The sequence below is a fragment of the Microcaecilia unicolor genome, chromosome 4 (assembly GCF_901765095.1).
Source record: "Microcaecilia unicolor chromosome 4, aMicUni1.1, whole genome shotgun sequence".
NCBI lineage: Eukaryota > Metazoa > Chordata > Amphibia > Gymnophiona > Siphonopidae > Microcaecilia > Microcaecilia unicolor.
Genome location: NC_044034.1, coordinates 263,569,010 through 263,593,707, shown reverse-complemented (window position 1 = coordinate 263,593,707; position 24,698 = coordinate 263,569,010). Strand labels below are relative to the sequence as shown.

The 24,698-nt window shown below is 46.0% G+C and overlaps 1 protein-coding gene across 1 annotated transcript in view; it reads left to right on the top strand.

Annotated features, from left to right (window-relative positions):
* The window catches only part of SEPTIN10 (septin 10), a 188,133-nt gene that overhangs the window by 114,632 nt on the left and 48,803 nt on the right, over window positions 1–24,698 (top strand). The window contains exons 5-6 of the mRNA XM_030201482.1: window positions 4,772–4,933; window positions 16,352–16,448. Of these exons, the coding sequence (XP_030057342.1) occupies window positions 4,772–4,933; window positions 16,352–16,448 (259 nt within the window). The remainder of the gene's footprint in view (window positions 1–4,771; window positions 4,934–16,351; window positions 16,449–24,698) is intronic.

Here is a 24,698-nt window from a genome sequence, read left to right as displayed (position 1 = left end):
TTAGAAGTCATCTTCAATTATCAAGTCGGGATTATGGCGGCCGGCAGCAGCGGTAAACGGCGTGCAGGCTCGGCCCTTCTCTCTCAGCTCTGGTCCCGCCCTTGCGGAAACAGGATATGAGGGCGGGACTAGAGCTGAGAGAGAGAGAAGGGCCGAGCCTGCACGCCTTTTACCACTGCTGATGGCCGCCGTAACCCTGACTTGATCAGTGAAGATGACTTCTAAAATTCGGAGGGAGGGGTGCTGGAACTGGAAGGGAGGGACGACGACCCTGGAGCTGGGAGGGAGGGGGGATCCTGGAACTGGGAGGGAGGGAGGGGGACCCTGAAACTCGGAGAGAAGGAGGGAGGGAGGGAGGGGAGACCCTGAAACTCGGAGGGAGGGAGGGGGGAACCTGAAACTTGGTCCCCTGGAACTTGGAGGGAGGGGATGACCATGGAACTCGGAAGGAGGGAGGGATGACCTGGAACTTGGAGGGAGAGAGGGGACGACCGTGGAACTTGGAGGGAGGGAGGGGGACGACAACCCTGGAACTCAGAGGGAGGGGGGGACGACGACCCTGGAACTCGGAGGGAGGGAATGACCCTGGAACTCGGAGGGAGGGAGGGGATGACCCTGGAACTTGGAGGAAGGGGGGGACGACCCTGTAACTCGGAGGGAGGGAGGTAGGGGACGACCCTGGAACTTGGAGTGAGGGAGGGAGGGGACGGACGACCCTGGAACTCGGAGGGAGGGGGGCCCATGGCACACACTCTCATTCTTACACTCTCTCAAACATACACACTCCGAGGAAAACCTTTTTTACTAGTTTTAAATAAAATACATAAATTGTTTCTAATCTATACAAATACTATTTCTCAGCTCACAAAATTGTTAAATTGTAGATAAATGTTATTGCCAGGGCTTTTTTGAGGGGGTACTTGGGGGTACTGAGTACCGGCACCTTTTCCATTGCCTGCTAAAATTGACCCATGGTCCACAAGTTTTAAAGAAAGAGCTCAGGTTCTACACACCAATTTTGCCTTGTCATAGATTCTGTGACTGGTTGCAGGGGGCCTGGCTATTGTGGGGTGGGTCCCTCAGTGATCACCCCACCCCTGAAGAGTGATCTGGCAATTTCAGTACCGGCACCTTTTTTGCTATAGAATGCACTGGTTATTGCTGTTAACTTGAAAAATCAGGTTTACAAATTACTTGTGAAAATTTTAACAAAAATAGTTCATATATTAATTCATATTAATTCAGCTGTACCCATTATTTACTTGGTTATCTGGCATATTTGTATGTAAGCTCCTTTTGGACACTCAGGACATTGTCTCCTGAAAGGAAGTCTGAGCAGAAGGAACAGGAAGCTCTCTCAGTAAAGCAATGATCAGCCTCAGTGCAGAATGTTATTCACCATGACATTGGTGGTCCTTAAAGCTTTAATTTTCCAGGCAGCCCTCCAAGACTGTGCTGTTCAGGAAGTCCACTATATCCAGAGCTTGTGCAAGCATAGTGGGCACTCTGGGCGAATCTTCAGCCTTATACCCTCTTGTCAATTAACTTTCAGACTCTTAGCCTGTAACCCCCCCCCCCCCCCCAAGGTTTTGATAATTAACAATCATGATCATCGCACAAATATCCTATAAAAGTTCAGGTTAAAGCATTTTCTAATGGTTCTTTGAGTTTAGAACTGTCAGGACCTATTACTTTGGTTTGACTACTTTTGCTTTTTGCTGCCCCCAATAAGCTGCAGCTGTAGGCAATCGCTTAGTCTTACCTAATGGTTGAGCCAGCCCTATTTATGTGGATAAAGGTGAGCCAGTTGATATTGTGTATCTGGATTTTCAGAAGGCGTTTGACAAAGTACCTCATGAAAGACTCCAAAGGAAATTGGAGAGTCATGGGATAGGAGGTAGTGTTCTATTGTGGATTAAAAACTGGTTAAAAGATAGAAAACAGAGAGTAGGGTAAATGCTCAGTATTCTCATTGGAGAAGGGTAGTTAGTGGGGTTCCCCAGGGCTCTGTGCGGGGCAACTTGATATGTGCAACTGGAGAGTGAGCTATAAAACCAGTGCAAGACAATTCCCGAGATTCCAAAAGATTGACGACGCTGAAGGAGAAGAGTGATTGACTAGATCAAAGTCTGAGGAGAGGTCAAGTGAGACAATTACCTCAGAGGTATGATGATCCAACGATGTTCTAATAACATCGTATATAGCTATGGGCAGGGTTTCTGTGCTGTAGTTCTTCCTCAAACCTGCTTGATACTGGTGAAGAGCGAGAGAAATGTACAAAAAATCAGAGATGGCAAAGTAGGATCTTTTCCAAAACTTTAGAAAAAAGACAGGAGATTATAAATAGGTCTACAGTTAGCAGGGTTGGTGAAGTCGAGGTTAGGTTTCTTCAGAAGGGGAGTGAAGAGGGCATGTTTCCAGAGCAGACACTAGGAATCATACCAGAAGCTAGGCTGGCTTGGATCAGAAGAGGGAAAATATGAGGAGTGAAACGTTTAAAGAGATGAGTTGGCCAGGGATCAGAAGCTGAACCAGAAGAATTAGTGGCAGTAAAGGCGTGCTTGAGAGAGACCCAGGGAGGTAGTGCTAGAGGAGGACCAGGAAGAGGAGAAGTAGGATGTCTAGGGATCACTGATGGGAGGAGAAAGACTAGAAGCAGTAAGGGAAAGAATCTAGGGATCAAAAGAGGGCTAGATTGCCCCAAGGGAGCAATGAACTCGATTAGTCGAAGGAGAACTTGGGGCATGCTAGCGGCTTTAGAAATACATGTGAAATAGTCTCTTTGGTTTTGCGCAAAAGGTGCAGTATTACTGATAACGTGACTGAAAAAGGCTTAGTGCAGAGGAAGAGTGATGTTTCCACTAGGTGCATTCTGTGCTATGAAGCTGCAATTTGAGAAACCTAAGGGCTTGAGAGCATGGTTAGTGCGTTTATGGGCAGAGGGTCGGAGGGGAGCAACATTATGTTGTTGACTGATTTCTTTTATTCAGATACACACTTTTAATTTTGATTTGCTATATTTATTTATAATTGTTTTATTACCCATGCTTTTTTCTGTATTGTAATTTTTAAAATTCGTAATAATAAAAAAGTTACAGAAGTTCAAACATATAACTTTTGCAGACTGCGTATGGACCCATGACATGAAAAAAGCTGTCCATTCTCAACATTTTGGATGTGCTGTTTTAGAGGGTCTTTTACTAAGCCGCAGTAGCGTTTTTAACTCGTGGTAGAAATCAGTTGGTGGTAAATGCCAAGACGCCCATAGGAATATAATGGGTGTCTCGGCATTTACCGACAACTGATTTCTACCATGAGCTAAAAATGCTATCGCAGCTTAGTAAAAGGTCTCCTTAGTCACCCTTTGCCAGAGATGATCACAGTTTCACCAAGGAGACTTCTTCAGAGAGATGTAGAAGCATCTTCATAATAATTAAAAAAAAAATCTCAAAACAATTCTTAGCATAAAACAAGAGCATCATAAATTCAAAATCAATAGTTTAAAAATGGACAGATTTCTTGTCACTGATGTTACTTTCAGTAGATAAGGGGGCTAACCACAAATTACAGCTGAAACCACTTCAAGGTTGGAGGTTCAGCATCAAACAGTTATCTTCCATCATTAGTCCTGCTTTTAATAGAAAAAAACATTTTTTAAAACTGTGTAAGGCAGTAAACATTTGTTGTTGTTGGGTTTGTTTGTTTGTCTGTTTAATGAATTCTACCTCCCATTGTATTAGGAGTGGTTGTGACTGGTCTGATCACACCTCTTTCCATTTTTATTTTTTAATATGCTTTTCATTAAGAGAAGTTTTGGGGCCCTGTTTACTAAGGTGCGTTAGTGTTTTTAGCACACCTATATATACTTAGTGCACGCACTAACCATGTAGGCACATACATGGTTAATGCGCGTACATGGTTAATGCACGTTAAAAACATTAACGCGCCTATGACACTGCTTAGTAAACAGGGCCCTTGTTTTGTAGTTTAGTGGTTCCTGTGAATGCCTTTTTACTTTTACTTAGGGACTTCATTGCTTTTGGATTTTTTAAAGTGACATAACCATTCTTTTACAAAATAAAACATTTACTCTACTTGTAAGCAAAACCAAAATATTTTGTTTCAATTTTAGTGAACATACAGATGTGTGTGTTTGTAGAAACTTTAAATAACTAATGTCTGTTAACACCAGGGGCGTATCTGGGGTTCAGCGGTAGGGGGGGGCCAGAGCCAGAGTGGGGGGGGGCACATTATAGCACCCCCCTGCCGCCATTGCCACCCCCCCTGCCGCCGTCACCACCACCCCTTACCGCCGCCAACACCTACCTTTGCTGGTGGGGGACCCCAACCCCCGCCAGCCGAGGTCCGCTTCCTCTAAAAATATTCCTTGAGCTGAGGTCTTTTAAGTTGTTCGTCCTCGCGGCCACTCCTCCGTGCTGCTGTTCAAACTCAGCGGAATCCAGTTTTGGAGTCTGTCTGACGTGATGTCGTAGCACGTTGTACGTCGTCAGACAGACTCTGAAACTGGATTCCCCCGCCAGCAAAGGTAGGTGTTGGGAGCAGTAGGGGGGGGTCCAGGGCGAAATCTGCGGGGGCCCAGGCCCCTATGGCCCCACGCAGATACACCCCTGGTTAACACACACACACACACACACCTTTAGTAAAAAGGCCTGTAAATTCTTTAAGTACAGGACATAGATGAGTGTATACTATTGCAAAGAAGAAAACAAATCGCTTGTAAACTGATGTAATTTGTTTTTCTTTTCCATAGGTAAACATTATCCCAATCATTGCCAAAGCAGATGCGATTTCTAAAACTGAGTTGCAGAAATTTAAGACTAGGCTCCTGAGTGAATTAGTGAAAAATGGAGTGCAGCTCTACCAGTTCCCAACAGATGATGAAACCTTTTCTAAACGAAATGCAGACATGAACGTAAGTAAATTGGATATATTGGATTTGGGAAGTTCAATGAGGGTTTGATTCATCTTGATTAGCATAAATAAGTAGTGACATTTTTTCCCCAAAAGGATTTTCTATTTTCACTTCTACAGATATTAGAATATCAAATAAGCGCTAGAGTGCAAACATTGTACAATTTTTCAAAGTAAAGTAACCTTTTTATGCCATTTTTTTGGTTAATTCATTTGTGCTTGTGAAGTATCCTGGGCAAATTTGTGGTATATCAAGGAGTTCATTTTCAAAGCACATACCCTCCAATATTCAGCAGGTAGCGGTCAGCATTTTTTTTACACACTGATCGTCGCCGGCTAAATTATCCCCCAATATTCAGTGCCGGGCCATGTTCGGGCACCAGCACTGAATATCGGGGGCCAATTTGGAGCAGGCAGGCTGCTGCAGCATATGCGGGCCCGGCTGATATTCGCCGAGCCCACATAGGAGTTATGCATCTCCAGGTAAATATTGGGCCAGGGCTCCATAAGTTAAAAAAAAATATATTTTTAATTGAAATTTCCCCCGAGCCCCCATCGCATCCCCTCCCATGGCCACAAGCCACTCCAACCCACCCGCAAATTTCCCCGTACCCCCCCCACCGTAGTTTGTGCAGGTTTCCTGGGCCTACCTTAATTCTTGGTGATCCAGTGGTGGTTGTCGAGGGCAGGAGTATAGCCCCCTTGTGGCGCCTTTGCAAAATGGCTGCCATGACCTCTCATGGCAGCTTGCAGCAGTGGCGTAGCTACGTGGGGCCCCCGCAGATTCACCCCAGGACCCCCCTCCCGGCGAACCCGCCCCCGCCGCCGCCTACCTTTACTTTTGCTGGCGGGGGATCCCACTCCCCGCCAGCCGACGTCTTCTCAGTCCTTCCTGCTCTTCAATTTGTTTGCTGACGTCCTGCACGTAATTGTACGTGCAGGACGTCAGCAAACAAATTGAAGAGCAGGAAGCGACTGAGAAGAAGACGTCGGCTGGCGGGGAGTGGGATCCCCCGCCAGCAAAAGTAAAGGTAGGCTGCAGCGGCGGCGGGTTTGCGGCGGGAGGGGGGGCGGCAATGTCAGCGGTGGGGGGGGTGGCGCCGGAGGGAGGGCTAAAATGTGCCCTCTCCCCCCGGGCTCTGGACCCCTCCCCCACGGAAGGCTGGCTACGCCCCTGGCTTGCAGTACTATATGAAGTGCTGCGAGAGGTCGGGGCAGCCATTTTGCAAAGGTGCTGAAAGGGGCAGGAGCAAGGGGGCTCTGCTCTTGCCCCCAACAACCACCACTGGTCTACCAGGGATTCAGGTAGGCCCCGGGGGGGGCCTGCATGAATTATTGGGGGATTGGGGTGGGGGCGAAGGATATTTGCAAGAGGGGGGAGTAGCTTATGGCCACAGGTTTTGGAGGGGGAAAGGGAGGGGGATGTGACGCCGGGGAGGGGGGGGGGGGGGGAATTTCAATTTTTAAAAGAACTTATGCGGCACCGGCTCGATATTCAGCTGGGGCCGCGTAAGCTTAAGCTGTCCTACATTCACCCGCTTAAGCTTATGTAGGCATCAGCTGAATATCTCTGGCACCCGCATAAGCTCTGGCTCCTCCCCAACACTGGCCTGCCCCTGACCGGCCCACTTTTTTAGGGGGGCCGGTCAGAGGCGATACTCAGCAGCACTGACTGGTATAGTGCTGCTAAATATCGGCGGTTAGGCGAGGACAGCCGTTTCATATTTTGGCCTTTTAACCGCTGCGGTAAAAGGGGCCCTAGCACGTGGCAAAAATGGCCACTGCCGCTAGCACAGGGCCCCTTTTCCCACAGCTTAGTAAAAGGGCCCCATAGTTACTGTAGCTGCTAGTGCTACTACCTCTTCTGACAGAAAACTTCTCCAATGACAATTGCCTGAATCTTGTCCTCCTGCTCATATTTACTCTGTGGCCTTTAGTAGTCTTCAAGTCTGGTTCTTGGTGGCCTTAAATCAGTCTGAATTTTAGAGTAACCTGAATATGCAAATTAATCTGTTTCTTAGACCAGATGCATGCAAATATGTCATGAATGTTCATTCTGGATATAATAACATTCCTGGTTTTAACTCAGTGTAAGATCTGCATTGTGATGCATCCTTGAGTTGGCTGCCAGCAATAATTATTCCTGCACAGGATATCTGGGTTCAAGTGGGTTTAGGGCTAGCACTGAGGAGATATCCAGGCCCAAACTAGGGTCTGTCACTTCTTGAGCAGTACCAAAGAGTCCAGCCTCTGAGAAGATGTCCTGTTCAACACTCAGCTAGGATTTCAGTTGACTCAGGGTGATTTGAACATATACAGCAGCACTTTACTTTACAAATAGATGCTTATAGAATTGTTCTAGGATATATGTACATAAAATTAGGTGAATAGAATACATAACATCTACTTTTATGTGATATATTTATGAGTGTTCCTGGGAACACAGAATAGGGGGACCAGGATAGGATCAGCTCTTACAAAGTGGTGCCAAGATTTAGGTACTAGGAAAGTGCCTATTTGAAGCCTGTTCCATAAAGAAAAGTAGGTGCCAACTTTTCTTTATAGAATACCAGCCTAAGTGACAGAAAACACCCCTGTATTTAAGGCATGAACATGTATACCAGCTGGTGTAAATGCCTACATTGCAAAAAACTATACATAGATTGGGATTTTGTAATCTGCACCAGTGGTTCTCAACCTTTCTTTAGCTAGGACACATCAGTCTGTCAATACTCGCATATGTGGCACACTGCACCTTCACTGTTTTGAGTGAATCTCTTCATAAAGGTAGTTAATACATCCCAATAAATAAATAAAAATGTCATTTTTGGTCTGACACAATATAGCAATTCTTATGAGTTAAATGCAAACATACTGTGCATCCACAAACCTCCCCCACCTCCAACAGTAGATGCAGGATAGAACATTTCTCCATAGAAGTCACCATACAACAAATATTCTGATTTTCATGTTATCTGAGTTACAGCACCTGTTCACTAAAGGGCACATGGCTGAACCTGTAAAATAATTCCCACTTAACACATGTGTAGCAAACCTACTATACCACAGTGGCACCAATTCCTGTGGTACATCATTTCTACAGATACCTACCTACCAGCGAAATACCTCATGTCAGTCATACACACACAGAAATAGCCATACCTTCAAATACAGACTAGATCCTCACAAATTACAACTGTGGCAACAAAACATGAAATAAAAACACTACATAATCCCCTCTGCATACAGTGCAAAACTGGAGGACCAGTACCAGAAATTAATGTCCATCTATGCACTAAGCAAAGTACAAATACAAGAGATACCACACATTCACAAAACATGTTATGGCTCTTTCACCCAGTTATCCCAGTCCCCACTCTCATCCTGCCACCCTGCCACTAGTGGGGAGTAAAAAATGCAGAAGCAGCACATGTGTAGGAAGGTAGGGCTGAAGGATTGAGCGAATGAGGCAGAAGCAGCGGATCTGCTGTGGGAGAAGCCTCTAGCATGCAGCTACCCATGGCTTTTGTATGCAGCAGTAAAGTAAGATCCAGAAATCTCCTGATACCATTTCACTTCTGCAAATGGGTCTTCCTATAATTTCCACCTTAGTAAGATCACCATAAGAACATAAGAATAGCCATACTGGGTCAGAACAATGGTCTATCTAGCCCAGTATCCTGTTTCTAACAGTGGCCAATTTATTTTATTTATTTATGCATTCTTGTACCCACTATTATCCAAAAAAACAAGTTTCGGTTCAAAGTAGCTTGCAATTTGCAGTACATTTTGGTGGAGTTACAATAGTGTTGTGCAATGTTGAGAAGGCATCTATAGTTCAAATGGTCACAAGTGCCTGGCAGAAACCCAAATAGTGGCAACATTCCATGCTACCAGTCCCAAGGCAAGCAGTAGCTTCCCCATGTCTGTCTCAATAGCAGACTATGGACTTTTCCTCCAGGAACTTGTCAAAACCTTTTTAAAACCCAGATACAGTAACCACTGTTACTATATCCTCCACAAAGAGTTCTAGAGCTTAACTATTCGATGAGTGAAAAAATATTTCAACTTCCTTGAGTGTCCCCTAGTTTTTGTACTTTTGGAACGTGTAAAAAATCAATTCACTTCTACTCATTCTACACCACTCAAGATTTTGTAGACTTCAATCATATCTCCCCTTATCCATCTCTTCCAGGCTGATGAGCCCTATCTTCTTTAGCTTTTCCTCTTATGAGAGGAGTTCTATCCCCTTTATCATTTTGGTTGTTCTACTTTGAACCTTTTCTAATCCTATATATTTTTTGAGATACTGCGACTAGAACTGAATACAGTACTCAAGGTGAGGTCGCAGTATGGGCGATAACAGAGGCATTATGGTATTTTCGGTCTTATTTACCACCCCTTTCCTAATAATTCCTAGCATCCTGTTTGCTTTTTTGGCTGCCGCCCCCTACTGAGCAGAAGATTTCAACGTATTATCTATGATGACACCTAGATCTTTTTCTTGAGTGACCCTCAAGGTGGACCCTAGTATCAGGTAACTGTGATTCAGATTATTCTTCCCAAAGTGCATCACGTTGCATTTGTCCATATTAAATTTTAATCTGCCATTTGGATGCCCAGTCTTCGTTTAATAAGGTCTTCCTGCATTTTTTCACATTCTGCATGCATTGTTACAACTTTGAATAGTTTCGTGTCATCTGCAAATTTAATCACCCCCCTTGTTGTTCTGATTTCCAGATCATTTATAAATATGTTGAATAGCATCGGTCCCAGTACAGATCCCTGTGGCAGTCCACTATTCACTCTCCTCCATTGAGAAAAGTGGCCATTTAACCCTGCCCTCGGTTTTCTGTACAATAACCAATTCTTAATCCACAGAAGGACATTGTCTCCTATCCCATGACTCCATATTTTCTCAGTAGTCTCTCATGAGGTACTTTCTCAAAAGCTTTCTGAAAATCTAGATATAATACATCAAACTGCTCACCTTTGTTGACATGTTGATTAACGCCTTCAAAGAAATGAAGCAAATTGGTAAGGCAGAATCTCCCTTGGCTGAATCCTTGCTGTGACTCTGTCCCATTAAACCATGGTTGTCTACGTGTGCTATGATTTTATTCTTTATAATAGTTTCCACTATTTTGCCTGGCACTGAAGTCAGGCTTACCGGTTTGTAATTTCCCGGATCACCCCTAGAACCCATTTTAAAAATAAGTGTTACATTGGCCACCCTTCAGTCTTCAGGTGCTATGGACGATTTTAACGACAGGTTAAAGATCACAAGCAGCAGATCAGCAATCTCATGTTTCAGTTCTTTCAATACCCTGAACATAAGCATTGTGTAATAAGTAGAGGACATTTCCTGACCTGATCTGACCACCAGAGGGAGTTCTGCTGGTGGTCAGCTCTCAGGCATTGAAGTGACTTGCTTAGTTGTGAAGTGGCCATTAGAGAGCACTCTAATATTGGAGGGGTTTTGTTATCCTATGGAGGCCACTAGAGGGAGCCCTGCCTCAGAGAGAACCCAGACCCAGCTAACTGGGTGGAGAGACATAGGTTACTCTTGCTAAATGGAGAAGGGGAGGGCCCTGGCAGAGGGAAAGAAGTAGTTCCCTGTAGGAGATAAGCACACTGGGGAAGGTTCTGGAAGTTTTCCAGAACCTGTAGGAGGAGCCTAAGAGGAGTGGGGTTAGTAATAGACCACCTTTTAAAGAAGGCACTTTCCCCAGGAGGAGGTCAGAAGGGGAAGGGACCTCTAAGAAGAAAGAAAAAAAAAAAAGGACTGATGCCAGAGAGAGAGAAAGAAATGGATCAAGTCGGGCTGGAAACCCCGGGCCATAAAGAACTGAAAGACAAGGTACTTATATTCCAGAAGAAGAGGGAAGGGTAAAGAAGAGATGGCTCCTTGTGTGAAGGGAACACAGGGCCAGTTGAACTCAGAATAATATCTGGACTAACAGCCGGGGGTGGAGGACAGGACTGTAAAGTTGAGATGAAGTAAAAAGTCCTGTCCAAGGAGTGGAGGCTGTTCTTAACTGAGACCCAGGTCTCTAGGAAGAGGGCTCAGTTGAATAAAGTGTCATGTCCCCTACCTCAATGCAAGTGGCGTCCTCAGGCTGCGCAGGGTCACGTCGACACGCACACTTGACTGGCACAGCCCTGAGCCATGTGTTTGTAGTTCTTCTCTGGCTGCAGGCTCCTTGATTGCTTTGCTTCCATGCACCTGGCTCTGCTTTCTCTTTGCCTGGCTTCCAGGCTCCTTGGTTGCTTTGCTTCCACCCACTTGGGTCTGCTCTTCCCTTGCTTCTCTCCTATTGGTCTTCCGGTTCCTCCCCCTGCTCTTGTCCTATGGCTGTGCCCCTTCTCCCTGCTGATGTCAGACGCCAGCACTTTATCAGCTGAGCTCTCCCTAGACTCCTTGCTTCGGCTTCTACTTTGGTAGGTGTTACTTGCTCAGTATTGTGTTTCTTCTCTACTTTGTTCTTCGTTGCTGACGTAGCCTATACCTGGATTACTCTTGTGTCTGCTGCCTGCCTCCTGACCTTGCTTGTGCCTGGATTACTCTCTTGACCTGCTGCCTGCCTACTGACTCTGCCTGTACCTGGATCACTCTCTTGCCTGCTGCCTATCTGGCCGTCACGTTCATCATCCCGCTTCCTGCTTCGTCTTGTAAGCCCTGCAGGCCGTACACACCTAGGGGCTCAACCTCTGGGGAACGGCGGTCAGCACAGGGGAAACCCGGGGTTTTATGGCCGCCAAACAGAACCTGGTCCAAGTACCGGGCTCGGCAGTGCTCTACTTGGTACAAGAACTCAGAGGTCTGACAGAAAGTTAAATGAACTGCTTGTTAAAAGAAGAATAACCTCTATAGAGTGGGGAGTGCACTGTAGTTGGAAAGTGCTTGCATATTGATTGGATAATTTGCATATCCTATGTAGCCTTCTCGTCGAGTGGTATTCCCCAGACAGAGCACCAGGCGGCGCAAGGAGGGTAACAGAGGTGTGACCTGTTACCAGGAGAAACATCAGAGGGGGGGGGGGGTGTTGGATGGAATAGATGTTATGAAGAAGTCATCCTGTGGGTACAGAGGACCCCTAGCCCTAAGATTGAAGGTGTGAGTTGCCATAATTGCGAGCTATCTCTTAGAGGTGAAGCTTTCTGGATGGTTCTGGGGAATATCCTGACCGAGACCTGAAGCTTTAAGGGCCAGGATACCCCAAATTGGGAGAGGTCTTCTCACAAGTTTGTTTAATGTACTTTCCTACTGACTGTGTGGGTGGAAGGTTCTTGATCTATAACCCTTGTTTAATGTACTTTCCTACTGACTGTGTGGGTGGAAGGTTCTTGATCTATAACACCTCCTACTGGAAAGAAGGAGCATTACAAGTATGTCTCCTACTGAAAAGGGGAGAACATCACAGTTGCCATATTGAGACACTCTAAGGGTCCATCAAGCCCAGCATCCTGTTTCCAATAGTGGCCAATCCAGGTTACACATTCCTGGCAAGATCCCAAAACAGTACAATATATTTTATGCTGCTTATCCTAGAAATAAGCGGTGGATTTTCTCCATCTTAATAATAGCTTATGGACTTTTCTTTTAGGAAGTTATCCAAACCTTTTTTAAACCTCGCTAAGCTAATTTCTTTTACCACATTCTCTGGCAACGAATTCCAGAGTTTAATTACACATGGAGTGAAGAACTATTTTCTCTGATTTGTTTTTCAATTACTACTTCGTAGCTTCATTGCGTGCCCCCTAGTCCTGAGATTTTTTGAAAGAGTAAACAAACGATTCACTTCACTCATTATTTTATAGACCTCTATCATATCTCCCCTATGCTGTCTTTTCCCCAAGCTGAAGAGCATGCATAAACATGTGGGTAAAGATGAGCCGGTTGATACAGTGTATTTAGATTTTCAGAAAGCTTCTGACAAAGGTCCTCATGAGAGACTCCTGAGAAAATTAAAGAGTCATGAGATAGGAGACAATGTTCTGGTGTGGATCAGGAATTGGTTAACAGGGTAGAATTAAGTGGCCATTTTTCTACATGGAGGAAGTTGACTAGTGGAGTACTGCAGCTTTCTGAAAATCTAGATACAGTACATCAATCGGCTCATCTTTATCCATATGTTTATTCACGACTTCAAAGAAATGAAGGAAATTGGTGCGGCAAGACTTCCCTTGGCTGAAACCATGCTGACTCTGTCCCATTAAACCATGTTTATTTATGTGTTCTGTAATATAGTTTTTTCTATTTTATCTGGCACTGATGTCAGGCTTACTGGTCTGTAATTTCCTGGATTACCCCAGAACCATTTTTAAAAATCGGCATCACATTGGTCACAATCCAATCTTCAGGTACTATGGATAATTTTAATGATAGGTTACATATTACTAACAGCAGATCAGCAATTTCATACTTGAGTTCTTTGAGTATCCTTGGATGTATGCCATCTGGTCCAGGTGATTTACTACTCTTTAATTTGTCGATTTGGTTCAGTACGTCTTCCAGGTTCACCGAGATTTCTTTCAGTTCCTCAGCATCATAACCTTTGAAAACCATTTTCAGTACAGGTAGATCTTTTACATCTTCAGTAAAGACTGAAGCAAAGAATTCATTCAGTTTCTCTGCTATGATCTTGTCCTCCCTGAATGCCCCTTTTGCTCCTTTGTGATCTAATGGTCCCACAGCTTCCCTCTCAGGCTGATGTACCTGAAAAAGTTGTTACTGTGAGTTTTAGCCTCTGCTTCCAGAAGCTAGTTTTTGTTTTGTATGCGTTGACTAAGGTAAAATTATGAGATCTGGAGGTTCTGGTTTTTTTACTTTTCTTCTGCCATCCGCATACTGACCCTCTTTCTCCAATAATCCCCTTGCTTCTCCAAGTATTCTCTTTCAATCACCCCTCTCACTCACCCATTCCTGCCCAGGAGCTTCCTGACCCTGTCTATAAACACACTATTCCCTGTGCTCCTTCTCCCCTTTCCCCTTCTCTCCTGCTTCTCTCTGATTAGTAGGCCTCCTCTCTCACTTTCCCTGTAGGTCCCAGACTCTCCCTTCTGCACAGCTAGCTTGCCAGTAGGCAGATGCTGCCCTTTTAAAGGGCCTGTATCCTGAACAGTCTTGGGGATGTTTTATTTTTCCATACCGACCTCTAGGAGAGCTTGGGTTTGCAGTTTTCAACCCATCTCATACCATCCGGAGCACAATGGGGTGCAGAAAAGAACCCCTAAAATTGTGCTGTGCTCTTGGGCATGGAGAGACAAGTATGGGGGCTGGGTAAAAAATGGATCTGCTGGATCTAGTGTGTACCATCTTAAATCCAGAGGATCTGGCTTTTATCCAGTTGGTCACTTCTCTGGATTCATCTCTGCTGGTCCCTATTCTGTCCTGGAATATCAGAAGTTTTGTTCTTTACATTAAAGTTGGATCCAGAGGTTCTGCCCCAACCTGCCTGGAGTTATTCAGAGGCAGGCTGAGGCAGAATCTTAATGACACCTCTGGATGCATTAATCTGAAGGAAAAAAATTTCTAGTGGTAAGAGGCAGAACAAAGTCCAGTCAAGGCAGTGACAGCAGAAAACCTGACCGAGCAGAGCATAGGACCGGGGGATGCTGCTGAGGTACACATTAGATCCAGCAGATCTGGAGGGTCCATTTTTTTACCCAGTCCCCTATATTTTTCTCCATGTCCAAGAGCACGGCACTAGATCCAGCAAATCTTTTTTTTATCGCAGTCCACAAATATAGAGGAGTCTGACCCTAGAAAGCCAGAGACCAAGGACAAGAGAGACAGGGAGTAAAGGAGAGGTGAAGAAGGTCAGGCTACCGTTGCTGTAGGAGGCAATGTAATGAATGAAGTCTCCTAGCTGTGTTCAGGATCTGGACAATACACACACCACCACAAAAAAAGCAATCTTTAAGTAAGACAGTACTGCAAACAGGTCAGTTTTTCTCCTCTATAGTTGATTCTCCCCTACAGCTTTCTTTCTCTAAGCAATGGGTAGGGTGGGTCACCTGAAAGAGCTTTGTTTCTGTACGGTATGTGCCTGTCCCCACAGCTTTTTCTCTCTCTCTCCAGCAACCTTCAATTAATATTCTGACAGCTGCTTTCATTCTGGCCAAGAGCACCCTGATATCTTGCTTTGCTTTTCCAGCCCTGCTGCAGTTTGCATGCTATTCTTGTTTGCTGAACCTTTTTATGCTTCAGGTGCAGCAAAAGGCATAAGAGAAGAGTAGCCTCCTGGTGGTCTTGCGAGGGGATTAAGAATTATGAAAGAGCCTCATTTGTTTACTTGCGACACACCTCCCAGGTTCTTGTGACACATTAGTACAGAGCTTCCCAACCTGTGGGTCATATAACCCAGGATACATCATTATTCTGTACCTCTGGGCGGGAGGGTGACACAATTTTATTTGGCTAATATTATGGGCTCATGGCAAAAAAAGATTGATAAGCACTGCAGTAGTGTGTTGTGACACTTCGGTTGAGAACCACTGATCTACATGCATAATTATGCATCTTGCCCATTCTCCACCCAGATTCCATCCATAGGAATGCCCACTTGCAGTCCGTGCCATTGCATCTAGTTGCGTACTTGCAGAATACCACACGCTGGAAACATGCGTGTGTGTTCCCGTAAGTGCGTAAATGACTGGAAACTGACATTTATATGCATTCTTGCCACCTAAAACTAGGCAGCTTCTTATAGAATTACCCCTTATGTGTACATATGGAATGATTTCTACTAGTATGTGCATGCACAGTGTTGCTTCTGCCTCACACCAGGTGTAACTTAGTAAAGCAGCTTATGGGGAGGCAATTTTCTAAAGGCACATATGGAAAGAGAAAAGAATTCAAAGTATATATAGAGAACTGCACTTATGATGACATAGAGCTAATAGAAAATAGACCATATTCTGTCTATTTCACGAGTGCCCTCTTAGTTTTGATGGTTCACATACTTAAACTCGTGTATTTATATAAGAGATGCATATGCACTTATGGGCCTTTCCTGCCTAAACGCCCTGTTTATGTTTTTTCAGAAATTTGCTATACCACTTTTTGTGATAGCCACTCAAAGCAGTTTACATCTTCATCAATAATGAAATGAAATACAGATAAGCAGTTAGAGCAGGTATAGATGAGGGAGAGAGAAATCAAGTTAAAGCAGTAGGATCCACCATCTCTCATGATCACCCCTGAATAGCAATCCTCAAAATGCTTTAACAAAAAAAAAAAAGTTTTCAGGCCTTTTTAAAAATTATTTTTAGTTTGCCTCAGCCTAGGGATAATGGAGGAGTGCACTCCACAAATCTATTAAAAATTACTCTCAATGTGACTATCTTGTGAGGGGAGGCAGGGACGGATCGCAGAGTTCAGTGATTGTTGTGAAACCCTACATTTGTTTTCCAGGGACACTTACCGTTTGCTGTAGTGGGGAGTATGGAGGAAATAATGATCGGAAACAAAATGGTGAAAGTTCGACAGTATCCTTGGGGCATTGTACAAGGTAAACGGAAGTTCTACAGAAACCAATACAGATGTCTGAATTATTGTATGTGAACTGTAAAACATTCTGATATTGAAAATCTAATATTTATCAGTAGACAGCTCAAAATCAGTAGCTGGTCCTAGGTTGTCTGAACAAATAGAAGAGATTTCTGGCTCATGGCATATGCTAGTTTTATCTAGTAGAATATGCAGAAGATGTTGAACTCATCACAATATGGATGAAACAGAAGCTGTTAAAAGGAATTTAAGAGGGGCATGTTTCTCTCTCTGAAATCTATTTAAGTATGTAGTTATGACTGAGTAAACGAAATGCTTTGTAATATGTTTTGAGAGAACATTAAATTACTTCTGTATACTGTTGTATACTGAGGCATCTGATAATTGCCACTTTACTTTTGAGCCACATATGCATAGTTTGTTGATGACATATTTTACTCTAAGAACCATTCCATTCATTATTTTTGGGCTGCTATAAACTGTTTTCCATACTCCATAGAAAAAAAATGCAATCCTAGAACTCCAAAAAAAAAAGCTGTGATTTTGGAATCTTGAAAACTGAATACTGCTGTGCTGATGGGATAGAGTTGTTCTCAATCTGATTTTTATTATGATGCTATTCAGGGGCGTATCTGAGGTTCGGCGGTAGGGGGGCAGGGGCTAGAGTGAGGGGGCATATTATAACCCCCCTACCACCGCCGTCGTCGTCAACTCTCCCCCCCTACCGCCATTAACCCTCCCCCACCTACCGCCAACCCTTTCCCCGCCTACTGCCGTCACCTACTCCCGAGGTCCGCTCCTGCCGGTTTTTTAAACTATTACTTCAGCTGGCGGGGGACCCCCAACCCCCGCCAGCCCAGCCGAGGTCTTCTTTAACTTCATCCTCGTGCTGTTAAAGCTGCATGATGCACCCTTCCAGTTGGACGGAGTGTGTCAGACCTCTACATCTCTAGCAGTAGAAACCTTATCAGAATAGTTCATCAGCTGCTTAGGATCACAAAAAATGTATAGAAACAGAAAATGATGGGCATTGAAGACCATCCGTGGTATAATCAAAAGAAGGGCGCCCATCTTCGGGAGATGGGAGTCCTTCTACTGAGGGTGCCCAAATCGGTATAATCGAAAGCCGATTTTGGGTGCCCCCAACTGCAGTCCGTCGCGGGGACAAACAAAATTCACGGGGGGGGGGGGGGGGGTGTCGGAGGCGTAGCGAAGGCGGGACTGGGCGTGTTTATCGGCTGAGGAGAGATGGTCGTCCTCGGCCGATAATGGAAAAAAGAAGGGCGTCCCTGGCGAGAATTTGGTCTGCTTTATTTGGTCCCTTTTTTTTTTTTTTTAGGTCCAAGTCCCAAAAAAGTGCCAGATACCCAGATGACCACCAGAGGGAATGGGGGATGACCTTCCCTGACTCCCCCAGTGGTCACTAACCTCTCCCACCCTCAAAAAAATTAAAAACTTTTTTTGCCAGCCTCTATGCCAGCCTCAAATGTCATACTCTGGTCCATCACAGCAGTATGCAGGTCCCTGGAGCAGTTTTAGTGGCTGCAGTGGACTTCAGGCAGGCGGACCCAGGCCCATCCCCCCCCCTGCCTGTTACTCTTATGGTGGAAAATGTGAGCCCTTCAAAACCCACCCGAAACCCACTGTACCCACATGTAGGTGCCCCCCTTCACCCCTTAGGGCTATGGTAGCGATAGATAGTTGTGGGGAGTGGGTTTTGGGGGGGTTGGGGGGTCAGCAGCGAAGGTAAGGGAGCTATGTACCTGGGAGCAATTTGTGAAGTCCACTGCAGTGCCCCCTAGGGTGCCCGGTTGGTGTCCTGGCATGTGAGGGGGACCAGTGCACTATGAATCCTAGCCCCTCCCATGAACAAATGCCTTAGATTTGGTCGTATTTGAGATGGGCGCCCTCGGTTTCCATTATCGGTGAAAACCGAGGGCGCCCATTCTCTGCAGCCGGCGATCTCAGCATTTAGGTCGACCATCTCTAATGTTGACCTAAATGTTGAGATTTGGGCGTCCTCGACCATATTATCAAAATGAAAGATGGACGCCCATCTCGTTTTGGTTATACGGGTTGCCCCGCCTCTTCATGGGACGCCCTCGGAGATGGGCGCCCTTAGAGATGGGCGTCCCCGTTCTAAAATGCCCCTCCACATGGCCTATCCAGTCTGCACAATCATGCCAGCTGCTAAACTCTACAGTCCCCTCTTTTCCATTAGAAATCCTTTCTGCTTTTCCCATGCCTTCTTGAATTAAGACACTAAATCCATTGGGAGGTTGTTTCATGAATCCATCACCTTTTCTGTAGAGAAAGATTCCTACCCCCTTTCACACACATCCTATGACCCATCTTCTAATGCTTCTGTTCCAATGTAAAGAGCTTGCCTCTTGAGCATTTATACCTTGGAGGTATTTAAATCTAATGCTGAAATCCCACCATTCTTCCAATATGCATGTATTTAGATTTTTTAAGTACTACTACTAAACATTTCTAGAGCGCTACTAGGGTTACGCAGCGCTGTACAGTTTAACAAAGAAGGACAGTCCCTGCCCAAAGGAGCTTATAATCTAAAGGATGAAATGTCAAGTTGGGGCAGTCAAGATTTCCTGAATAGAGGTGTAGTGGTTAGGTGCCGAAGGCAACATTGAAGAGGTGGGCTTTGAGCAAGGATTTGAAGATGGGCAGGGAGGGGGCCTGGCGTATGGGCTCAGGGAGTTTATTCCAAGCATGGGGTGAGGCGAGGCAGAAAGGGCGGAGCCTGGAGTTGGCAGTGGTGGAGAAGGGTACTGAGAGGAGGGTCTCTCCCCATACTCTTTATCATGAAGACCACTGACCATTTTAGGAGCTGCCCTCTGAACCAGCACCATCTGGTTTATATTCTTTTGAAGGTGTGGTCTTTACAACTGCACACCATACTCCAAATGAGGTCTCACCAGAGACTTATACAGAGGTACTATCATCTCCTTTTTCTTACAGAGACATTCTTCTCCCTTTGTATCCAGGCATTTTACTGGTTTTTGCTATCACCTTATCAACCAACTTGGCCACCTTAAGATCATTGGATATGATCACTCTGTATACCAGCTCTTATCAAATATGCTGTGTATCTTTTTGCTACTTATTTTAACAAAGTCCCACAGTTTTGTTCCAGGCTCCGGTCACACAGGACTAGTGTAAGATGCTTTTCATCTGGGGGGAGGATCTTCTATATGCGTATCCTCCCATACCTCTTATAAAGAAGACTTTGCTGAAACTCAAGCAAGACCGAGGAACCATGATCCTGATTGCCCTATACTGGCCAAGGCAGATCTGGTTCCCACTTATTCTGTCCTCCAAGAACCATGGAGATTGGATTGTTTTCCAACCATCACTCTCTTCTGCACCCCAACCTGCAGACCCAGGCACTCAAGGCCTGGATGTTGAAAGCATAGAATTTCAGTCCTTGAATCTGCCAGAGTGTGTCTCCAGAATTTCGTTCACTTCCAGGAAAGATTCCACTAAGAGATGTTATTCTTTTAAATGGAGAAGGTTTGCCAACTGATGTGAGGGCATGGCCCTAGATCCTGTTACTTGCCCTACACAAAGACTACTTGAATGCCTTCTGCACCTCTCTTAGTCTGGTTTGAAAACCAAATCTATAAGTGCAGTCAGTGCTTATCACCTTTGTTTAGGGGGGTAGGCCCATCTCTGTACAGTCTCTAGTTGTTCGATTCATGAGAGGTTTGCTGTTGATAAAGCCCCCAGTCAAACCTTCTACAGTGTTGCGGGATCTCCACGTCATTCTCACTCAGCTGATAAAAGTACCTTTTGAGCCACTCGTCTCCTGTCATCTGAAGTATCTGACCTTGAAAGTTGTGAGTTTGGTGGCGGTTACTTCAGCTCGCAGAGTCAGTGAGAGCTTCAGGCCCTAGCAGCTGATCCGCCTTACACAAAATTTCATCACAACAGAATAGTTTTTTGCATGCACCCTAAGTTTGTTCCTAAGATAGTGTCAGCGTTCCATCTTAACCAGTTATCATTCTGCCAACATTTTTCCTCAAACCTTATGCCCATCCTGGCAAAAGTGCACTGTATATCTTAGACTGCAAGTGAGCCTTAGCTTTCTATGTGGAGCAGACTGAAGCCCCTAGACAGTCCACCCACCCTTTTGTTTCTTTTGATCCAAATAGGATGGGAGCAGCCATCGACAAATGCACAATTTTGAGTTGGCTAGCAGATTGTATCTCCTTCGCTTATGCCCAGGCCAGGCTGACTCATTCGGGTCATGTTATGACTCATAATGTCAGAGCCATGGCCACATTGGTAACCCATTTGAGATTAGCCTCCATCGAGGAGATATGCGAGGCTGCAATATAGTCTTCAGTTCACACATTCACATCACATTACTGCCTTGAGCAGAATACCCGACATGACAGCCAGTTCGGTCAGACAGTACTATAGAATTTGTTTGGTGTCTAAAATCCAACTCTGCCCTCCTAGACCCAGTTTTGTTCTGTTGCAGACTGCACCTTCACAACCAGTTTTTATATAATTTCAGGTGAATTGACTTCAAGATCTCAATGTTTCAAGTCCCTATTGTTCTCGCATTGATGTTTTCAGTGAGCCTGGTTGCTAGGGATTCCAACATACGAGAATACAACTGGCATGCTTGTCCTCGGAGAAAGCGAAGTTACTCACCTGTTGCAGGTGTTCAGATAGCAGACCAAGTATTCTCACATACTCTTCCACCTACTACTACTACTACTTGACATTTCTAAAGCGCTACTAGGGTTACGCTGCGCTGTACAATTTAACATAGGACAGTCCCTGCTCAAAGGAGCTTACAATCTAAAGGACAAATGTACAGTCAGTCAAATAGGGGCAGTCTAGATTTCCTGAAAGCTATATCATTTGACGACTGGACCTGTGCTCATGTGTTGTGTGGGAAGGCACCCATGCATGCGCAGTGGGATACTGATAGAACTTTCTTTAGCTACTACATGCTAGGCAGCATCCTCCCTGGGCTCCGTCGTATTACGTCACCTGCATGTGAGAATGCTTGGCCTGCTGTCCTCAAGAATGCTACAGGTAACTTTGTTATATTGTATTCCAAAAACTGCTCTGTCCTATGTTTTAGCAGCAATTCCATTAGTCTGCTAACCACTGAGGTCAAATTCACTAACCTGTTCCTAGCTGCCTCCTTACTTCTGCTTTTGTGAAGACGAATCATATCTGCTTATCTCCAGCCCCCTGGGATCGCTGAGGACGTTAAGAGGTTCTTTTACTAAGCTGCAGTAAGCACTAGCTTGTGTTTAGTGCAGCTTAAAAGGGCTTATTTTAGGAGGTCTTTGGTTAGTCTGAGATTAGCACGTGCAAACCACATGCTAAAAATTATTTTATTTTTATGGTAGAGGGGGCATGTGGGTGTGCAGTTAGCGCATGATTAGCACCTGAGCCCTTGCCACTTACAAAACAGATGTTGGTAAGTGCTTACGTTCTAGTTTGCTTTAATAGCTGCGCGCTAATGGCAAAATTAGTGTGTGGCCATTAATTTTTAAAAATGGGAAATCTGCCATTTTTCTGCTGCGGTAGGAAGTGTCCTTAGCATGCCAGACAAAGGCAAACTATGGCCACTTTTTCCCCCACTTCTTTGTATTATTTATTTATTTTTAAAACATTTACGCTGCCTGAAACCAAGCAGTTCACAATAAAACATACAAAATAATACCACATAAAAATGTTAACAGAGTCATCTCTACAAAACTTGTCCTTAAAAATACACTGCCCATGATGTTCTCAATCTGGCATTTATCAAAACTTCGAAATTACATATCAGAAAATGCCTGTGCAAATAAATAGGCCTATAATACCTTTTTAAATTGTTGAAAGGAGGTGCAAAAATGAATATGCCTGGGAAGCTTATTCCTTAATAATGGTCTAGAAATAGAAGTGTTTCAGCATAGTGTATACTGTTCAAACCTGGCACAGATACCCTTCTTTCAGTATCAGATCTCGGTTGCCATGGTGATATATATAACTGAATCACCTGTTTCAAATGCCAAGGTGCCGATGAAAATAAGTACTGATATATTTGTGTCAAACTCTACCCGATACACAACCGACAACCAGTGTAGCTGTTTTAACATGGGTGTCACAAGTTCACATCACCACCAGTTATTGTTTTAGCTGCTGCATTCTGAATAACCTATAGTGCTCTAAGTCGTGGACAAAACTTAACTCTCTCTCCTTGAATACTTAATATACTCTGTCATCTATGAACATTAACATTAACACTTGACCACTCTGTATTTTATTTATTTCTCCGAGGACAAGCAGGCTGCTTGTTCTCACGACTGGGTGACGTCCGCGGCAGCCCCCACCAACCGGAAAAGCTTCGCGGGACGGTCGGCACGCAGGGCACGCCCACCGCGCATGCGCGGCCGTCTTCCCGCCCGTGCGCGACCGCTCCCGCCAGTTCCTTTTTTTCCGCGTCTGGAGAGAGTCGTGCCTTTGCCGCTCTCTCTGTTTCAGCCGCCGGAAAGCCGATCGCGTTTACGCGGATCGTTTTTTCTATTTAGTTTTTGTACACCGCGTCCTCCGGTTTTTCTTTCTTTAAAAAAAAAAAAAACTGAACGTGTGGAGCACGCGCTCCCTTTTTCCCTCTATTTAGTTTTTGTACACCGCGTCCTCCGGTTTTTCTTTCTTTAAAAAAAAAAAAAACAAAAAACAAACTGAACGTGTGGAGCACGCGCTCCCTTTTTCCCTCGCTTCTAGCGGGGACGCTGCGTTGCGGCCTAGTGGCCGCACGGTCGTTTTCCTTTTTCGAGGTGTGATTTCCGCCACCATCGACGACTTTAACTTCGCCGACGCGATTTTTCCGTCGATGTCCTCGAAGGTCCCGAGTGGATTTAAAAAGTGTGGTCGGTGCGGCCGGCCAATCTCGCAGACCGACACCCACGCTTGGTGCCTCCAGTGCCTCGGGCCGGAGCACAATCTCAAGTCGTGTCCCCTGTGTCTCGGTCTCCGGAAACGGACTCAGGTTGCGAGGCAAGTTCTGCGGGACCGTCTTTTTGGAACTTGCGCCGGCCCCTCGACGTCGACCTCGACGGCATCAGTATCGACGCCCGGTCCTTCGGTACCGGTATCGATGCCCGAGACATCGGCACCGATGGCATCGACCCCAGGAGAACAGGTCCCGTCGGCCCGCCGGTCCTCCGGTGAGGGTAGGGGTGAGAGGCCGCGTGGGCAGTCGGCCCCGGTCACTCCCTCAGCCCGTGGCCCACGGGACCGAACCCTGTCTGACCCGGTTCCTCGTGACCGAGGGGGATCGTCCTCCTCCTCCTCCATACCTCCCGGCGCCGGTGACGTGCATCGCAAGAAGAATAAGAAGCGTCGTCACCGGTCGCCCTCGCATCCGGACATCGGAGAGGAGGCGACGCCGAAGCGTCCACGTCGAGAGGAGAGGTCCCCGTCGGTTGTGGAGGTACCGACGCGACAGGGTCCCGGCACTTCGGTGCCGTCTCCTGGCCCCCACCAGATTCTGGCACCGACACCCCTACCGGCCCCACCGCCTTTCCCGGCAGCGGGCCTGGACGAGTGCCTCAGAGCCATCCTTCCAGGGATCCTGGAAGGGCTGATGCGCCAGGCTGTGCCGGCGCCGGTCTCGACCGCCACGCAGGTGGAGTCCCCGTCGACGTCGATGGAGGGAGCTTCGTCCCCGCCGGCGCGGGAGTCCACCGCTCGACGACACCGAGGCCTCGGTGCCTCGACGTCGAGCCGGGCCCGGTTCAGGACTCAGCTACATGAGCTTATGTCCGATACCGAGGATGAGGCCTCGTGGGGGGAAGAGGAGGACCCTAGATATTTCTCCTCAGAGGAGTCTACGGGCCTTCCCTCGGACCCCACGCCTTCACCGGAGAGGAAGCTCTCACCTCCTGAGAGTCTCTCCTTTGCCTCCTTTGTGCGGGATATGTCTATCAGCATTCCCTTCCCCGTGGTCTCTGTGGAAGAGCCGAGGGCCGAGATGCTCGAGGTCCTCGACTATCCATCACCACCTAGAGAGTCCTCCACGGTACCGCTGCACAATGTCCTCAAGGAGACACTGCTTCGGAACTGGATGCGACCGTTAACTAATCCCACCATTCCCAAGAAAGCAGAGTCCCAGTACAGGATCCACTCTGACCCAGAGTTAATGTGGCCACAATTGCCCCATGACTCGGCGGTCGTGGATTCTGCTCTCAAGAGGGCACGGAGTTCGAGGGATACCGCC